This window comes from Blennius ocellaris, assembly GCF_963422515.1.
Source record: "Blennius ocellaris genome assembly, chromosome: 21".
NCBI lineage: Eukaryota > Metazoa > Chordata > Actinopteri > Blenniiformes > Blenniidae > Blennius > Blennius ocellaris.
The window spans coordinates 12,360,919-12,378,017 of NC_137670.1; the positions used below are offsets into that span (position 1 = coordinate 12,360,919).

General features: G+C 40.6%; 2 protein-coding genes across 2 annotated transcripts; both read right to left on the minus strand.

Moving 5' to 3' along the window:
- Positions 1-11: 11 nt before the first annotated feature.
- Positions 12-8,552, minus strand: LOC308145599 (uncharacterized protein; the record flags this gene model as incomplete). Its single annotated transcript, XM_080517064.1, has 11 exons — positions 12-101; positions 206-256; positions 1,314-1,403; positions 1,508-1,656; positions 2,377-2,553; positions 2,646-2,675; positions 3,581-3,686; positions 5,508-5,671; positions 7,650-7,826; positions 8,130-8,184; positions 8,526-8,552. The coding sequence occupies 11 exons, from the start codon at positions 8,550-8,552 to the stop codon at positions 12-14; spliced, it is 1,116 nt and encodes a 371-aa protein (XP_080373190.1).
- A 3,843-nt stretch (positions 8,553-12,395) lies between these two features.
- LOC308146074 (uncharacterized protein) lies at positions 12,396-15,768 on the minus strand. Its single transcript, XM_080517722.1, has 6 exons — positions 14,513-15,768; positions 13,475-13,593; positions 13,256-13,327; positions 13,108-13,162; positions 12,988-13,024; positions 12,396-12,890 (listed from the first exon to the last, which is right to left on the minus strand). The coding sequence occupies exons 1-6, from the start codon at positions 15,480-15,482 to the stop codon at positions 12,869-12,871; spliced, it is 1,275 nt and encodes a 424-aa protein (XP_080373848.1). The 5' UTR covers positions 15,483-15,768; the 3' UTR covers positions 12,396-12,868.
- Between the last annotated feature and the right edge of the window lie 1,331 nt (positions 15,769-17,099).

Genomic DNA, 17,099 nt, shown 5'->3' on the forward strand with positions numbered 1-17,099 from the left:
TATTTTGGGCTTCACTCACTGATGTTTTGAATAGCTGAGAGGTAGCTGGTTAGCTTTTTCCAGGCAGCCATATCAGACGAGGAACTCGGTGTGGGATGTGTCTAGTGAGACAAACAAAACTTTCTGAATGTTTTCAACCTCTGAGAATTACAATATGCTGAGCTGAACAACTGATGCCACATTTTAAGAAGGTTAAAGCACTCACAGTGTCCCCGTGTCCTGAACTTGCACTGCTGCTTTTGGAGGTATGCTCTGACTGTAAATATAGACACATTTATGAAGGTCTAATGTGACTAACACAGAGGTCAATTAAAAAAGACATCGCCCTATCAGACAGGTTACAGGTTTGAAAACATGAGTCGCTGAAAAATAAAATAATTTTTGAATGATATCAAATAACAACGTTTTTGGTGCTGAATTAAGAACCCTAACATTTACAAAGCTCACCAGTTCAACATATGATTGTAATTATGATATTTTGTTTAAAAAAAAAAAACAAAAAAAAAACTTTCGCTAATTTGCTGGAGACTTATTTCTGCATTAAACTATTCCAAACTGTGTTATATCCCCAGTCTTGGATTTTGAAATGTTCTATGTCATGTATGGATGAGCGTTATGTTTTTAGGCTTTGCTGCAACACCAGTTGCCCTAAATGGACACAAACATGTTGTTACTGAACTGAACAATGAATCTGCGAACCAGGGAGTGGAGATTGTGACGTTGTTCTTTGATATCAAATGATACTGGTAAATTGTGGCAGTGATGGATGTCACTGCCTGGCTGACCTAAACGGGAGGTGCCATCTTAAACTAGTCTGGCAGGTGCAACTTGTAAAAAAAAAAAAATTTTTTTAACATGCCTCATGAAACCATAAAACAAGGAGTGAACACTTTATCATTCACTTTAGTGAAGTGTCACTTAAGGATGGAACTATGGAAGGCTCCTGGTGTGACACAACTTTATGCAAATCTATCTTCAGATAGTATATAATAAAAATGAAATATAATAAAATGAATTACAATCTGTGTCGTGTATTATAATAATAAAGCATTACAACAATTCTTGTCTTGCATTTCCTTAAGAAGATAAAACTTTTTTTTTTTTTAAACTTGAGTAAATTTCTGTATTTCTACTCAAGTGAAGAAGCATTTCTGCCATCTGGTTTGATAAAGCTTAATGGAAAACTGCCAGTGTATGAGAAGAATCGTATTGCCCATTAATACACAAAAAAATATTTTTCTTCAGCAGTATGATGTGGAGGAATATGGAGGACATCATTCAATTTTTCTAACTATTACTGCCAAACATGTTACCTCAATAAAGAATCCCAACACTGCCAAGCCATTCGGAGTGGCTATCGCCTCCTCCAATGTTAAATCTTTCCTCTTGTTTACTATGTGCATCTGTGGGAGGGATAGGGGGGCAGAATTATTAATATGTAACCAGAAAAATCTTAGAAATCAGTGTTTCCCAGGCAAAATCTGTTGTTTAATGCCAGCATCTGTACCTCCATTGGATATCTTTTTGAATCCATAGTGTGCTCAGAACCATCAGAGTCATTTGATCCCCAGTGGAAGTGGAACTGGAGGGTGGAGTAGACGTACCCCAAACCTCCTCCTGACACCTCCACAGTATCATCCTTCAATACGCACTTCACTGAGAGATGAGGAAACTCACAGTCAGAAACAATAATGTTCTAATTTTCAGTGAAAAAGAAAATAGTCACAACTTCGGGGGAAAATTTCAGTTACAAACTCGCAAAGTCCCCAACCACCCAGAGAAAAGCTTCTGGAGCACCATCCCAAGTGTAATACAGTTTAAAAAATATATATAAAGCGCTGGTTCAAGGGCTTGTGTGCCATGGTGTTGCACTGTTTATTGGTGGAGGAGCTGGAATCTGTCAAAATCTGTCAAAATCTGTCAACTGTTTTTGTTTTTTGGGTATAGGATCCAACAATATTGACATAAATATAAAAAAATAATTCATACATACATACATACATACATACATACATACATACATAAATACATACATATTTTTACAAAGCTAAAGTCCTTCCTATCCCCTCTTCGAACGTGTAACACACACACTGTAAAATGAGTGATGATGATGAGTGTGTCATGTGAACTCTGGATGACTCTTTTGGAGGATTTTCTCTTTTAAAATGTATTTTGTTTGTTTCTCTTGTTCCTTTTGTATATTAAAATGTTTACATGTCATAAATAAATAAATAAAATATTTAATTTCTGTGTTATGATTATTTTCTTCATAAAGACAGATGCGTACAAAAAAAACAAAAAAAAACCAAAAGTACTATTTTCCTTGATACTGAGCCGTATCCCCAGTCTATATGTTACGAAAGGAAATGTTCAAACCTGCGTGGCCAGTGTTAGTGATGTACTTGATCGCGTGCTTGTCATCGAATTTTGTGAATTCGAATTCAACCAGGTTGCTGTCCTCCTCCGCCTTTTCCGTCTCGATTTTCACAGGCGACTGACGTTCGCCCCCACAGCTGGAGTGAGGCAGAAGGTGCCACTTCGACGGACTGTAGTCTAAGAGGAGACGAAAGTCAAGTTTGATCCAAACAGCCTGAAAAGGTGAACGTAAGTCCGTGTTGCATGTCTGCAGGTTTACTGATACTTACAACAGTGCGAATCGTAGCACCACGGGTGACCTGAAGAATAGAGGAACAGTCGTCACATTAAACAGTCACGTTTAATGTGACGACTCGATCAAAACCCACACATACACAGGGAGAACATGCAAACAGAAAAGGTCCCAAAGTCCAGACTGGAACTGGGGGTTTTCTCACTGTGGACTGAGGGAACTCACCCGCCAGGAGTCAGTCGTCTCTAAGACAATGTGAAATCTGATTGCAGGTTCAGGCAACTGTAAACGGCCCTTCAGGGCAAATATTTGGTAGACTTCTTGTTCATACACACAATTCACGCAAGCCCCGCAGCCAAGTGGCAATTATCCTCACAATATATTACGTAATCGATTTTAAGGGGTATTGAAGTGTTAACAGGCCTTAGTTTAAGTTGGTGTCTTCATGTTTGGCAACCCAGTGGCAGAAAGAAAGAAGGTCTTGGTTCTCTTCATGGACGAATTGTAGCATCTTAAGGAGAGCATCATGGAGAATTTGTCAGATAGCTCACAAGTGAATTAGTTCATCTGATCCCCATGAGTTTTGTAAATCCCTGCCACTTCTGGGAACAATTGGTTTAAAAGTGCCAGAAATCAAAAGTGACTGCAACATCCCTTTCATCACAATAAAACTAAAATCCTGTGTAGAACAGAGGTGACCTCCCTGCTGTAATACACCTGAGCCATTTGTTACCGGGCTTCCCTTGAGTTTGGTAACGGCATATAGATTTAAATTGGGAATGTGTAAGTATGTGATTTTATGAAAAAGGAAAAAAAGCATTTTACTTGAACATAGAGTAACTGTGTGTGTGTGTGTGTGTGTGTGTGTGTGTGTGTGTGTGTGTGTGTGTGTGTGTGTGTGTGTGTGTGTGTGTGTGTGTGTGTGTGTGTGTGTGTGTGTGTGTGTGTGTGTGTGTGTGTGTGTGAACTCACTGTGAGGTAGAGGAGTTGCAGGAGATGCATACACGTGACGTCCATTAAGTGCTTGTGTGGGTCGATGGATGTTAGTGAATCCAGCCTTCTCAGGAAACATGCCAAGCTGGAAACAGGACCAAAACAAGTGGTCACATACAAATTATCGGAACTAAAATCACTTTTATGACGCTGCTAATAAGTTGTGAGGTTTACTGGTGATTTTTACAGTCACTTCCTTGATCACATCATGAGGCCATTTAACAAGCATGATGGCAACAGTATTTCAACCTCACATAGAGATGGAGATCGATTACAGTCGGCGATCTTCTTTTCTGAACAAATTACGTAACTCACAGTTTGTAATTAAAAAAAAAAAAACTCAACCGTATGCCTACGTCTCATGTGTGACTTAGTCAAGCACCTGCTTGTACAATGTGTCTGAGGTCAGGCTGTCGCCATCTAATCTCAGAAGCGCTGAAAGGTTGTCATCCAGAAAAGATGGAGAAAGAAAAATAGAAGTTCAATCTTTAGACATACAAATAACTTTGACTAGCTTTGTTCCTCTGCCACATGCAGCTTGAACAGCATTTTTGCCAGTTTTTTGAGTCAACTGAAATCAAAACAAGACTGATCGTTATGTGAGATACCAGCATGTGCCAGGATGTCTCTTCGCTCGTCTGCGGTGTCTGTTGACACTGGCATGCATACCTGCATGTGTCAGCAGCTCCTTGTTGAACATTACGTGAGCCATTGTTTGTTTCTTATCTCACTGACCAAGTAAGTCTTATCAAATTCTATATTGACATATTTTAAAATTTACCAAAACAGTCTGACCAATCAGAGGGCAGACATGGGGGGGGGGGGGGGGGGGGGGGGCTCTCGGCTGCTGCCTGCATCAGCCAATATGTTAATCTGTGCCTGAAAACAGTTTGCTTGGGGGATTTTCCAGTGTGTGTGTGTGTGTGTGTGTGTGCGTGTGTGTGTGTGTGCGTGTGTGTGTGTGTGTGTGTGTGTGTGTGTGCATGCGCACATGTCAATATTTAAAGAGTACACACGAAAAGAAGTGCCTTATTATGTAAATATTTGTCCGCTATGCAGAACAAAAAAAATCTGAATCAGATTACAGGCGCATCACAAACTTTGAATACAACGGAAAAGTCTATTGTTTCCATGATTTATTAAAAACTTTGAAGCTTATTGCCCATGAATTGGAATATATAAAAAAAAAAAATTATTTTTCTTTTTCTTTTTTTTATTTTAGCTCTTCAGAATTTCAGCCCATAAATCATGAACACGTATGTTAAAACATTTCCCAGGCTGTAATTATCATAATCAAAATTGGGAGAAAAAAATGATATGTCAGGCAAAAACAATAAGCTTTTCAACAAGCCGTCCATCTACAATACAACACTCTGACATTCCACCTTAAGGCACCAGATTCGCTTCAAATAAATGTTTAGAGTAAGCGGACACCATGTGCAGAGCTTGGGAGAGTAAAGCAATCATTCACTGATATTATAGTCAAATATTACTCAAGTAAAAGTATTAACCACTCAGTATGAACTTAAGCGTACTCCTCTATATCAAGCAAGGTACCCTAGTATGTAAAAACACTCTTTAAAATATGTATTTTACTTTTACATCAACACTGTTATTGTGACCGTATTTTGGTTCTGAGTTAATAAAAGTCTTTTTATATAATTTTTCAATGGAAGTGTAGCTTAATTGACTGATGCTTTATGCAAAACACGATTGAAGAAGTACCATGTATAGTACCATGTATAGTTTCTCAAGTAAATGTAAAAAGTGTAACAGAAGTTACACACCTCTGCACATGTTTTTATTTTTTTTATTTTATATCTGTGACTTAATGTTAGCAATCAATCTCACGCATAAGCCGAAAGTTAGAATTGATTTTTGTTCAGGGGGGCCTTTTTCAACTCACCAAATCTTTGTGTATTTCAATCGGCTCATGAAAGACTGTCCAGACGACCACCTCGTTGCAGTTGGGGGTGGTCAGTGAGCCTTTGTACCGATAGAACTTTGTGCGGTCTACTTTTCCTATCAGGTCGTCAATAGAGAAGGTACGGTTCATGATCACTTCAGTATCTGTGAAAAATGAAAATACTGATTAATAAAAAAGAAGAAAGAAAATCATAGGTGCTTCAACTATTCACCATTATATTCATTACTGCAAAAATTCCAGATTGTGATTGTGATGACTGAAGCTAAGTCATAAAACAGCAATGTGTTGCGACTTATTCCTAGATTAGCCCGGGACTATTGTTTTATATTTGCTTTAAGTGAAGCGCATCATCCAGATGCTGACATCGAACCTGAGTCTTCCGCCGATGTCTCATTTGACTGCATTCCCAAATTCTAGTAAAGTGAATTTAATGAAAATGACTAATTATATGTCCCTAATTTTAATCGACATATTTGATTTTTCTTTTTCTTTTTTTAACATTTCCATCTTGCCAAGCTCTTGGAGAATCAGTGGTCATCATCAATGTTTTGGTTTTTTTTTGCATTTGATATTAAAATAAACTCACAGAGACATTTGGAGTAATTTCAGTCAATACCTGGCTCAAATGCGGTAGAACCACTGATTACCTATGAAACCAAGGATTTCCAGTTTTTTGGAATGCAGCAGGCACTTTCACACCTGTCAGTCACGTGCTTTGTCAGTATCTGGAACCACCCTATTGCTTTATGTCACTTTAACCAAAGGCTGGACTTGCATAGTTTTTAAAGTTAAAACACGCTGTGACGGAAGTGCCTGTTCCCAGCAAACCATGCTGGCACAAAGCATACTAGCGTGACAACACACGCAATTATGGCATGACAAACACCTTGAAGGCATCTTTGACACCTCAATCAAAATGTCACACCGTCAGTTCACCGGGCACCGTTTATAACCTTGTTGTCATACAAAATAATGCAGTAAATGTTAACATAAACTCTATAGTTCGGTAATTTCTCGATTTCATGCACCTAATTTTCTCATAAAAAAGAAAAGCACAACTCTTACTTGTGACATTTGTCACATAGGATGTGAGCATGCTCCAAGGTCCTGACTTATTCCCATGTTCTGTTCCCTGTAGAAAAGAGACACTATTGATAATATCATCTGTATCGTGTGCAACTCGTCTCATCCTGTGATGTATGTTGGATTGGGATTTTAATTGTGAACATTTCAAAGAAGTACGTCAAAGTTGGAGGATGAGTTTAAGCTACTGGACTGGATTTGTAGACATGCTTGTGTGACCTACATTTATGAAAAACCCTAATGCAGCGATTCCCTCAGGATCCACTTTGGCCTGCTCCACTGTGAGGCCTTTCTTCACGGTGACTATGTGCATCTATAGGAAATTCATTACAATTACAAGGCAGATCATGAAAAAAAGACAGGAAAACCAAAAACAGACAGAACATGATGTCGATTTGCACGCGACACTACAGTACCTCCATCGGGTATCGATGCCCATCGACTGTATGCTCAGAGCCTGGAAGAAAACTTCCATCACCCCAGTGAAAGTGAAATTGAAGTGCAGAGTACGACCCATTGAGTCCACCTCCACTCACTTCTACCACGCCATCTTCCAGTACTAACTTCACTGTGAACGGCAGAGGACAGGAAAGATCAGCCGGCGTCTTTTTGAGGTCACACATTTTTCAGTCCCTTCTTAACAAATCATTGAAAAACAATTGTTCTGCAAATGTGTCACAGAGTTTTTTTTCACCTATTGTTTTCAAAGCTCTAAATCATTAAATATATCAGTTATTTTTTCAGCGTTGACACTTTCATACAGTTTTACAACTTATGCATGGCACATAATGGTGTTTATTTACATTCCTAATGTATTCCTCAACACTCCTCCTGGTTGACATTTTCCTTTTTTCGATTTTAGTGAACGCCCTCCAACATAAAAGGATTTCTATCGTTCTGTTACAAATACACAAGTGTAGGCATTGTACAGTCTTACTGACAGCATTGAATACATTTAGGCACAGCACCTCGATAATTGCACCACACTAATGTACATGCCCATGTTGAAAAATGAGCTGGAAGTTTTAGGTCATGTACCTGTGTGTCCATTGTTTTCCAGGTGCTTGATAGCGTGCTGATAGGAGAAGTTGACAAAGGTAAAGTTGTGCAGGTCAGCGTGAGCCAACACCTCGCTGGTGATTATATCAATCGGTGACTGTTTTTTGTCTCCACAGAAGGAGTCGGGGATGTTGGCCCATTGTTGTGGGCTTTGGGCTGGAAGACCACACAAAAAAATATCAACTCATTGCGTTCGCATCCAAATCGTCCAATAAATCATGTGTGTGTTTTGACTCACGGCAGCGTGTGTAGCACCAGTCACCATCAGATGCTGAAAGACAATAAACATGATGTGGTGAATGTTGGTTCTTTATGTCTTCTTTTTTTTTTTTTAAAGGATATAATTCTGGGACGTTGCATCAACATATGGTGGAAAAGGTTTTGCCTTATAGCTCAGAAAAAACTTAGTAATAACATTCAAGTTTGTAATTCAGTTCAGAAATAATGATATTTACTTACAGCCTTGCACCAAAGTCCCCAAACTCAGGAACAACGCAAGTGAAGCAAGAGACATCTTCAGGAGGGAAAAACAGATCATAAATGTGAAGTTCCCAATAAGAATTAACAATAAGTGTGAGGTCCTTTTTCATATATGGCATGCATGTGATCTCATTATGAGAAAGAGGAAGCATCTATATATGTCCAATGATGTCAATCAGTTATGTTATATTAAGTAAATCAGAATTGTGTTCCTGTTTTGTTCTGTTGCAAAACTCTCGACTCAGAACTGCTAATCTGCTCAATCTCCGTGTCGATGAATCCAAGACTCAACTGATATAATATTATGATGGATGTGACAAATGAAGAACAAATTCATGGGCATACCATTAAAAGAAATTTGACATATGATCTTACCTTGCTCTCCAGGCCAAAACTCCTCATCACTTTACAGCTGGAAAGTTAGTTTGAAGTGTCACTCTTCTTTCCCAAAGTGATTCCATCAATGGGAAAAGGGTGAAAAAGTGCACGGGTATGGTTCAAGTTAGTGATATAGACAAAAGGAGACATGCAAGGGGAGGGGACCCACTGTGTATACAACACGAAACCAGTGTGGGGGAGACACGTAACATGACCACAGGTCTCTTTTCAGAACAGTGTATCCTAAATAAAGGTGTTTGGAGCAAGTTGACGATCAGGTCAAATGTTTTTTTTGTTTTTCCTCCTTTGTGAACCCTGTGGGGTTCGTATAGTTATCAGCTCATCATCGGGGATAACATTTCAACAATAAGTTCACAGGACAAATCAAAAGGTTGTTACAGAAATTGTTGTATTAATATATTTACTTCATTATAAAATAATAAAAACGCTGTGATTGTCACACAATAGAGTCGTTATTATTAACCCTAAAGGCCACAGGTCCAAAGCCACTTATCTGAACTTTGACAGGGAGGAAGAGTTGGCTCACACGTTCTTTACTCCACTTTCACGAACAATGACTATCACACCATTGCCCAAAAGCACATTCTAGATCAAAGTCTGACATGTATTAGCAATCTCATCCAATGGCAATGCAATACCTTTGAGAACACACAGCAAAGAGAGACTAAGCTTTTAATTCAGAGCTTCCGAAAACTGATACCCTCAGGCTTACACAAGCTGAACAGAAGCCTATAAACATTACATACATTAGCTATAAACAGCTGTAATGGGAGAGATGGAGGCATATCGGATGCTCAACTCGTGAAATGGTTCAAAGGCTATCGGAACCACTGAAGAACAAGAAAAAAATCACTTCAAATTAAGATTATTGTTATTGAGCCGTGCCGTGGAAAATTTGCATGTCACAAGAGCTTATAGAGAAGTTAGTGTTTAAAAAAAAAATCACCAGATGAAGAAGTGTCTTAATGCTTCTCTTTTTTTAGGAACCCTGTTCTTCCTCTCCTCTGCACTTCCACTGCACAATTTCATCTCTTTATCCAGCTCCCAGGTCAAGGTTGGCTTCAGGTAACTGAAAGTAATTTTTCGACGATACATTCCAGACTGTTGTCTCAGTAAAGTCTGAGCAGGGAGTTTTAATGCAGACAGTTTAAAGACAATAGCCTCTGACTGCCACAGGGTAATGTTTATTATAATTGCTGCTGCTGTGTTTGTTTCCACATCACCTTGCCAAAAGAACCAACACAACAAGTTTTCTGTCCTTCAAACAGTGCCCTTGAAAGTATTCACACACACACACACACACACACCCACACACACACACACACACGCACACACACACACACACACACACACACACACACACACACACACACACACACACACACACACACACACACACACACACACACACACACGTGCGCGCGTGCGTGCCTACATTGCCACACTTCATTAGTCCAACTCGCCCAGATGGTTTTCACACAAAACATCCTTTTCCAAAACAACAAGGCTGAGACTTTACAATTAGCCAGTCGAAACGAGGCTGCATTGATTGTTTTGTGCAAAGAATCCAGAGCATACGAATTAATGGTGGATGAAAAACGGACATATTAAGATGGCGAAGCCAAATAACTCAAGACTGGTCCAGTCATCTGTGCATGTTCATTTCAAAGCATCTGAGACTTCGATTCAGTTGTGTTTGAACTTTTTGTCACTCATGGCCTCATTGGGGGAAAGAAATGCATACAGTGTGCTGGGCCACTCTCAAGAGAATGAGCATATTGTTGCATAACTAGTGTAGTATTGCAAACAGTATTTGTGTGTGAAATATGCTCTATTATTGCTTACGGCCAATTAAAAATGGATGACGGGTTGCTGTCGTTGCTGTAATTTGGGCACTTCTGGTTGAGATCATTACCTGGTTTGGAGCAATTAGCTAAAAGGGGTTAATAGTGTTTGCAAAAAATCCTGAAGGCAATATTGGTATAATTAGTATTATGTTTTTAATCTCAGAAAGCCATTCACACAAGACACAACTTCAATGAGGTTGAGGTAGGACCTGCAGGAGAGCTTGTATCTGCAGGTTGGCCAGTGGACATCTCAGGGTTTCAAGATGAGCTTATATAGTCAGTTATAATGGAAGGGAGCTATATATAGGACGAATGGATGAATGGATGGAAGTCAGGCACAAAATTATGTTTCATGTTGAGTCATTTTTTGGGGTGGGGGGTGGGGGTCAAGCCCTTCACTGGAAAACAAAGATGATTTCAGTTTTTTTCAATGACACATGATGAGACTCCACATGAATACCTCGCCACTCCTAAGTCAGAGATCATCATATCATGTTTCGTGATCGAAGCTGCACCTGGATTCCACCCGAACAAAACTGTGTCTACATTTCAATTCATTTTATTTATTTATTTAGCACATAGCTTGAGTGGTGCATGGAGGGAATGAAGCCAATTGGCTTGTACAAGTGTTCCACCCCCGTCAATAGTTATAACAAAGCATTTTTGTATGGGTAACAAATAGACAGGTGCAGTGCATACATTTTCTTCATTTTATGAGCAACCTGGGTAAGACAGAGTAATCAGTTGCAAATAATGACCAAGGAAGACAGGTACCAATTAAAATAAATACATTTAAAGAGACAGAATAAGGATGTGGGACATGAAGAAAGCATATAATATAATACGTAATGGATTGGGTATTCAAGAAAAAGTAAGATAAGTTTCATCTACTTTTTAAAGAGTGAATGGGAAGATAGAGATATTAACGAAGGAGGTCGTCCATTCCAAATCATAGGACCTCTATAAGACATATTAAAGTGATGGTGTGTTGTACAGGTAAATGGTAAATATAGAGAGGGATCATCACTGTGTCTTGTGCGGTGACATTGTACATTATAAGTGAACGTAAAGAAGCTTTGAAGAGAGACGGGGAGATCTTGGTTTCTGTAAATAAACTTGTGAATAAACAAACAAGTCTGATAATTGTTGAGTTTGTGAATTGGTAAAAGAAAATACTTTGTAAATAATAGCGTTGATGGAGCGTATCTGCTTGAATGTCAGATGAATCTTCGGAACCTCTTCTGAATAGTGCCGAGTTTCTTGAGATGAGTTGGATATGTAGCTGCCCTGACCATATTACAGTCATTCAAATATGAACAGAAAACTATAATATAATGTTAAATACGCAGTGGATGAATTAATGGACACACTTTTCTTAATATGCCCACCATCTTATTTGCTCTTTTGGTCTATGTGATTTGCCCAATCAAGTCTTTTGTCAACTCATATTCCCAAGAATTTGGTGGTTTTAACTTAAATGATTTCTGTTCCATTTATGAATAATTGTGCTTGCTCTTTAGGATATGACTTGTTAATGTTGCAAAAGATTACAAAGTTACCTTTTCTCACATTGCGTGTTAACTTGTGTTGAAGTTGAAACCATTTGGAGATAAAAGATACGTCATCATTGACACAATCCATTAAAAAATTTAATCATAATGAGTTGCTATCAGATTGGTGTCGTCAGCATATCTCCAGTGGATCATCTGAAATCCATAACTACTTCCTTGATTTTGTTGGAGTTCAAGCTCCAGATTGTTGCTGTTGCACCAGCAGCCTTACATACGTGTTTTTGTGGGCCAGGTGAATAAGGGTTGTGTATCAGGCCTAAGGCTAGTGGTTTATATGCTGGTGTCCGACACGGGGATAGACGGTCGGAGAGACCCAGACGAATGTCAACAAATTGTGTTGATCTAAAAGTGAAAGTAAACTCAATGTGCAAATAAAAACAAATTGTAGGTGAATTAAAACAAATGTGAATACCATCAGACTAAAGTTGTTGTTTTTTTTAAAAGAAGGCTTGAAATTTATTATCAGTCACTGTGTACAATCATTTCAAAACCAACTAACCTGTTAGTGCACTCTAAAATCAGATAGTCACTCTTTATTAATTGTACAGTTGCATTGTAACTTGAGAAACAGTCAACTCCATGTTTACCGCCCTTGTGCTCTCACACAGATTCCTGCCACTGACAGATTCCTGCCACTGACAGATTCCAGCCGCTGAGACATCACTATCATAATAACGCTACAAAAACAGAGAGATCAAATCACATTCATTAAAAGAGTCTACACACTGACGCCTTCTGCTCCCATTCGCGGCAAGTTAAAAATCGTATCTAAATATTAAAATGTAACATAAATAAGCGTTGTGATTCAGGATGACCTCTGGTTGTTTCTTCCTCGCGCATCCCGACGTCTTCAGCCCCGAGGGCAGTAACTCGCGTGACCAAACGGCGGCCTCCGGGAAGCTCAGAGTAGAGAGGCAACAGTCCTGCAAACAAAAGTCACTGTCAGTTTGAAGAAAGGTGCTGTGACAATGAGGTCAGTATCAAATGTTGCATTGTGTCACAGGCTGCGAGGAATCTCACTGAAAGAGGGATCCAGTGATCTCGTCCACAAAGCCGCCTGAATAAGACAAAGAGATCAGAGTGGAATCAAAGATGAATCAAGTCAACGCGGTGAAAATGGCGGTGTGTGCGAGTATCTACCTGGTGTGCAAATTGTGTCACACAGAATGGGGCAAATGTAGCAGGATGAGCAGTCCTGGGAAACAAACAAATACATAAAGGGGATTCACACAAGGGATGTGCAATGAAAATGTATACAAGGTGTATTTCAGGCAGTGAAGGCACTTACTTGACACTGTTCACAGTGATCTGAGTCGTCTCCCTCCTCACACGGGCATTGGTCACAGTTTTGAGAGCAGTGCTGAGGAAGAAAAGTCACCAGCAGACACAGGAATCATCAATCTATCATCAGGGACACTTTCTGAGTCAGTAACATGTGCAATAGGACTTTCCGTGACTGGAAAGTGTCACTCAGGGTCATGTTTGTATTGTTTGTTGTTTTTTTTACCTCACAGATGGTGCAAACGCTGCATAAAGAGCCCGGGTGGAATTGCAGCACTTCATTGGCCACCTCTTCCTCATTTGTGTCCATGAGGCTCTCTGCTGTTTCGTTGCCTTCGCTCTCGTCTGAAGTCAACGGAGAAAGTCACAAAAAAACAAACAAACATCAAAACCACTCATGTGCTTGTATTTAGAGAAAAGGGAAGAAAAAAAAGGAAAAAAGAAGACTAAATATATGAATTGAAGACTTAAATAGTGCAGGGGGTCACACAGTAACAGGCCTTATTGCGTCACAGTGTCAGTGACCCAGATTGAAGTCTGACTCTGAGCTTTCTGTGCAGTTTGCATGTTTTCGTACTCTGGTTCCTTCCCTCAGTCCTATTAATGGTGTTAAGACATCGTTCACAGCAATTGTGAGGCGCATGTCTGCAATAATCTTACTGGAAGGTCCACATGTGCTTGTATCAATAAATATCAAAAGCAGGAAAAAGTCATCAACCAAAGATATTAAAAATCCTTTACTGCTGTGCTGCTGCTGACATGATTATACCCATATGTTTGATGAGTCATGATGTCATGATGCCTGATATCTGTTTGCTTGAACTTCCTCATCAACAGTCTCACAAAAGCTGCACCGGCTCGACAAAAGGCCTGAATGGTTTCGATGCTGGCGAGTGGCAGCGACCACGCCGATAAGCCGAGTCTATTTAGGGAGTGATCTGCGTGACAGTGTTCCTAAAGTAGCTGCCAGGACCTGAACAATGTCAGAAGGCCCTGTGGAGAAGCCGCTCAGTCCAACGATCAAAAATTAACTTTCACAATCAGATTATGTGTGAATTAGAAGTAAATATTGGCTTTTTTTTTTTAACTGCTTCAGCACTTCACACTGTTAACCACATTCACTACTGGAGGCAGTTGCTATGTGAGCTGAGGTTCAGTGTCTTGCTCAAGGACATGTGGCTAGATTGGGGGGGGGGCTCTACCAACAGCACAGTTATAACATTGTTATTACTCGTCAATGCATTTGATTCAGGAGTCAATATACCATCATCTTCCTCCTGCTCCTCCTCAGCATCCTCATCTTCTTCAGCTGCCTCCTCTTCTTCAGTTGCATCATCATCATCATCATCATCATCATCATCATCTTCACTAGATTCGGCCTCCTCTTCCTCTGCTGCCTCCTCCTCTTCTTCCTCCTCATCTTCATCATCACCTTCCTCTACTGCTGCGTCCTCTTGCTCATCGTCATCATCCTCTTCTTCTTCAGCAGCATCCTCAGCCTCCTCTTCCTCGTCATCCTCTCCTTCAGCCTCCTCAGCTTCCTCCTCATCATCATCCTCATCTTCCTCAGCTGCATCATCGGCTTCCTCTTCATCATCATCATCATCACCATCTTCTTCCTCAGCTGCAGCATCAGCTTCCTCCTCCTCATCATCATCATCGTCGTCATCGTCCTCTTCTTCCTCAGCAGCATCCTCAGCCTCCTCCTCCTCTTCCTGATCGCCATCGTCATCTTCTTCAGCTGCATCTCCACCTTCCTCTTCCTCCTCCTCCTCAGCATCATCCTCTTCTTCATCATCGTCCTCATCATCATCACCCTGCACTTCCTCCTCAGCAGCAGCTTCTTCTTCCTCCTCTTCCTCTGCAGCTTCCACCTCTTCTTCTTCCTCCTCCTCTTCTTCCTCTGCAGCTTCCTCCTCTTCTTCTTCCTCTTCCTCCTCCACAGCCTCTTCATCCTCTGCTGCTTCCTCTTCCTCTTCAGAGTCCTCGTCCCCCTCGTCGTCCTCAGCTTCCTCTTCATCAGATCCTTCATCATTATCGGACTCTTCCTCAGCACCATCCCCACCCTCGGCAGTTTCTCCCTCCTCGGCCATGACATCTTCAACCTCTCTGGAGTGGAGGCCTCCCTCAGCGTCAGCCGCATCCAGCGCGCTCGCCACGCCAGACAGCGGCATGTGAGACGAGCACAAGAGCACCAGCAGAAGACCCACCATCCAACCTCTCAAGGCCGCCATGTTGGGAAAACTTGCACGGCTCCTCTGAACTACAAATCCACTCTGGAATGCCTCAACTCAGTTCTAATCCTCCACCAAAAACCAAAATAGTGAGGCGTCCTCACCACCTTTTAAAGTAATAAATTCCCAGAAAGAAAACAAAAACAAAGGGGGAGGGGGAATAAAAAGTATCGCCTGATTTCAGAGTATCCTTCAGGCCTTTGCTTCAGGCTGTGTTGGAGCCGGGGTGAACGGGGACGAGCTCCCAGGACTCGGAGAGCAGAGTGCCAGCCTTGTGCCGGGAACACAGAGGACACAGTGGGAACAGGACTGCGTGTGCGGGGTAGTTGTGTGGCTGCATGTACATGAGTGACAGAGGCACATGTCCAGGAAGAATGCTCCCGGCGGCCTAACGCAGTGTAGTAGGGAGGTGGGCGTGCACGTGTGTGTGTGTGTGTGTGTGTGTGTGTGTGTGTGTGTGTGTGTGTGTGTGTGTGTGTGTGTGTGCGTGTGTGTGTGTGTGGTGGGGGGCTTCAGCAGGGTGAGGAAAGGAGAGGTCAAAAAACATGGGAACCAGGGGGAGAAAAACTTTAAAGACAATAAATAATTCAAGCCAAGTTCATGGTTGCTTATTTGTTTAACACCGGTATTTATGCTTGTTCGAGGAAGTTTAAAAAAATATCCATTTTGGTCGAGACTCTTGGGGTAAAAACTAAATTTTTATGTGAATTTCATGTGAAAACTCAGTGATTCAGCAAAGGTGTTTTTTTATAGTATTAATTGAAAAGATTACTGAGGCCAATCAAATAAATGACTTGGGAGAATTTGGTTGTACTTTCAGGATAATTGTTTTTTTTTATTACTTATCAGTGTCCTCTTTTCATTTATCTACTGCACTCTGTGTTCCTCTTATTTGTATGTGTATTTTAAACTGCTTTATTAAAGCGAGTCGTTGAACATTTTTAAAATGGTGGGAAGAAAAAAATATTTCGGCATGATGCAATCAAGTTCAACATCGCCGCAAACCAAAACCCGTCTATTGATGATGGAGGTAAATGAATACCTCTGTGACCGTGTGGAGCAAAAGCGACCATTTGCTATCTTTACAAAGGCAGAACCTATGGCTGAGCTGTTGCATTGGATCACATTACATTGTGTCAGTAATGAGGTGGGCAGCAAGTGCACGCTTCATTGGCTATTACGGTGTTACGTCAGGCATTTTGCCTCAAGTGTACCTTATTGTTAATTCTACCACCCAGTCATTAAACCTCTCACAACTATAATTGTCTCGTCAAGAAAACCAGACGAGCAGAAAAAATACATTCAGAGGTTCTTGACAAAATAGGAACAGGATATTGTGCATGACTATACTATTATATGTATACTATGTATACCATGTATACTTGTATACTTGTATGCATGCAATCTGCAGTTGCACAAAGGCCCATTTTGAAAATCAGCTTAACTGGCTGAGCAGCTTTGCATACGTGACGAGCAATATATACTTTAATGGTGGAATATAAGAAGACCTCTGGGTTAAACCAACACCTCCCAGACGCAGTCTCAATAGTGGAAGAAAATACCTCCTCGTCCATCCAGAAGCAGAAGAGAACATGTCAGGGTGATGCATGGAGTGGA

Coding starts and splice junctions, on each gene's coding strand:
- LOC308146074 (XM_080517722.1), bottom strand. CDS start 15,482: ATGGCGGCCTTGAGAGGTTGGATGGTGGGTCTTCTGCTGGTGCTCTTG. Junction 13,328..13,474: donor GCGTTTGCACCATCTGTGAG/GTAAAAAAAACA, acceptor TTTCTTCCTCAG/CACTGCTCTCAAAACTGTGA. Junction 12,891..12,987: donor ATCACTGGATCCCTCTTTCA/GTGAGATTCCTC, acceptor TTTTGTTTGCAG/GACTGTTGCCTCTCTACTCT.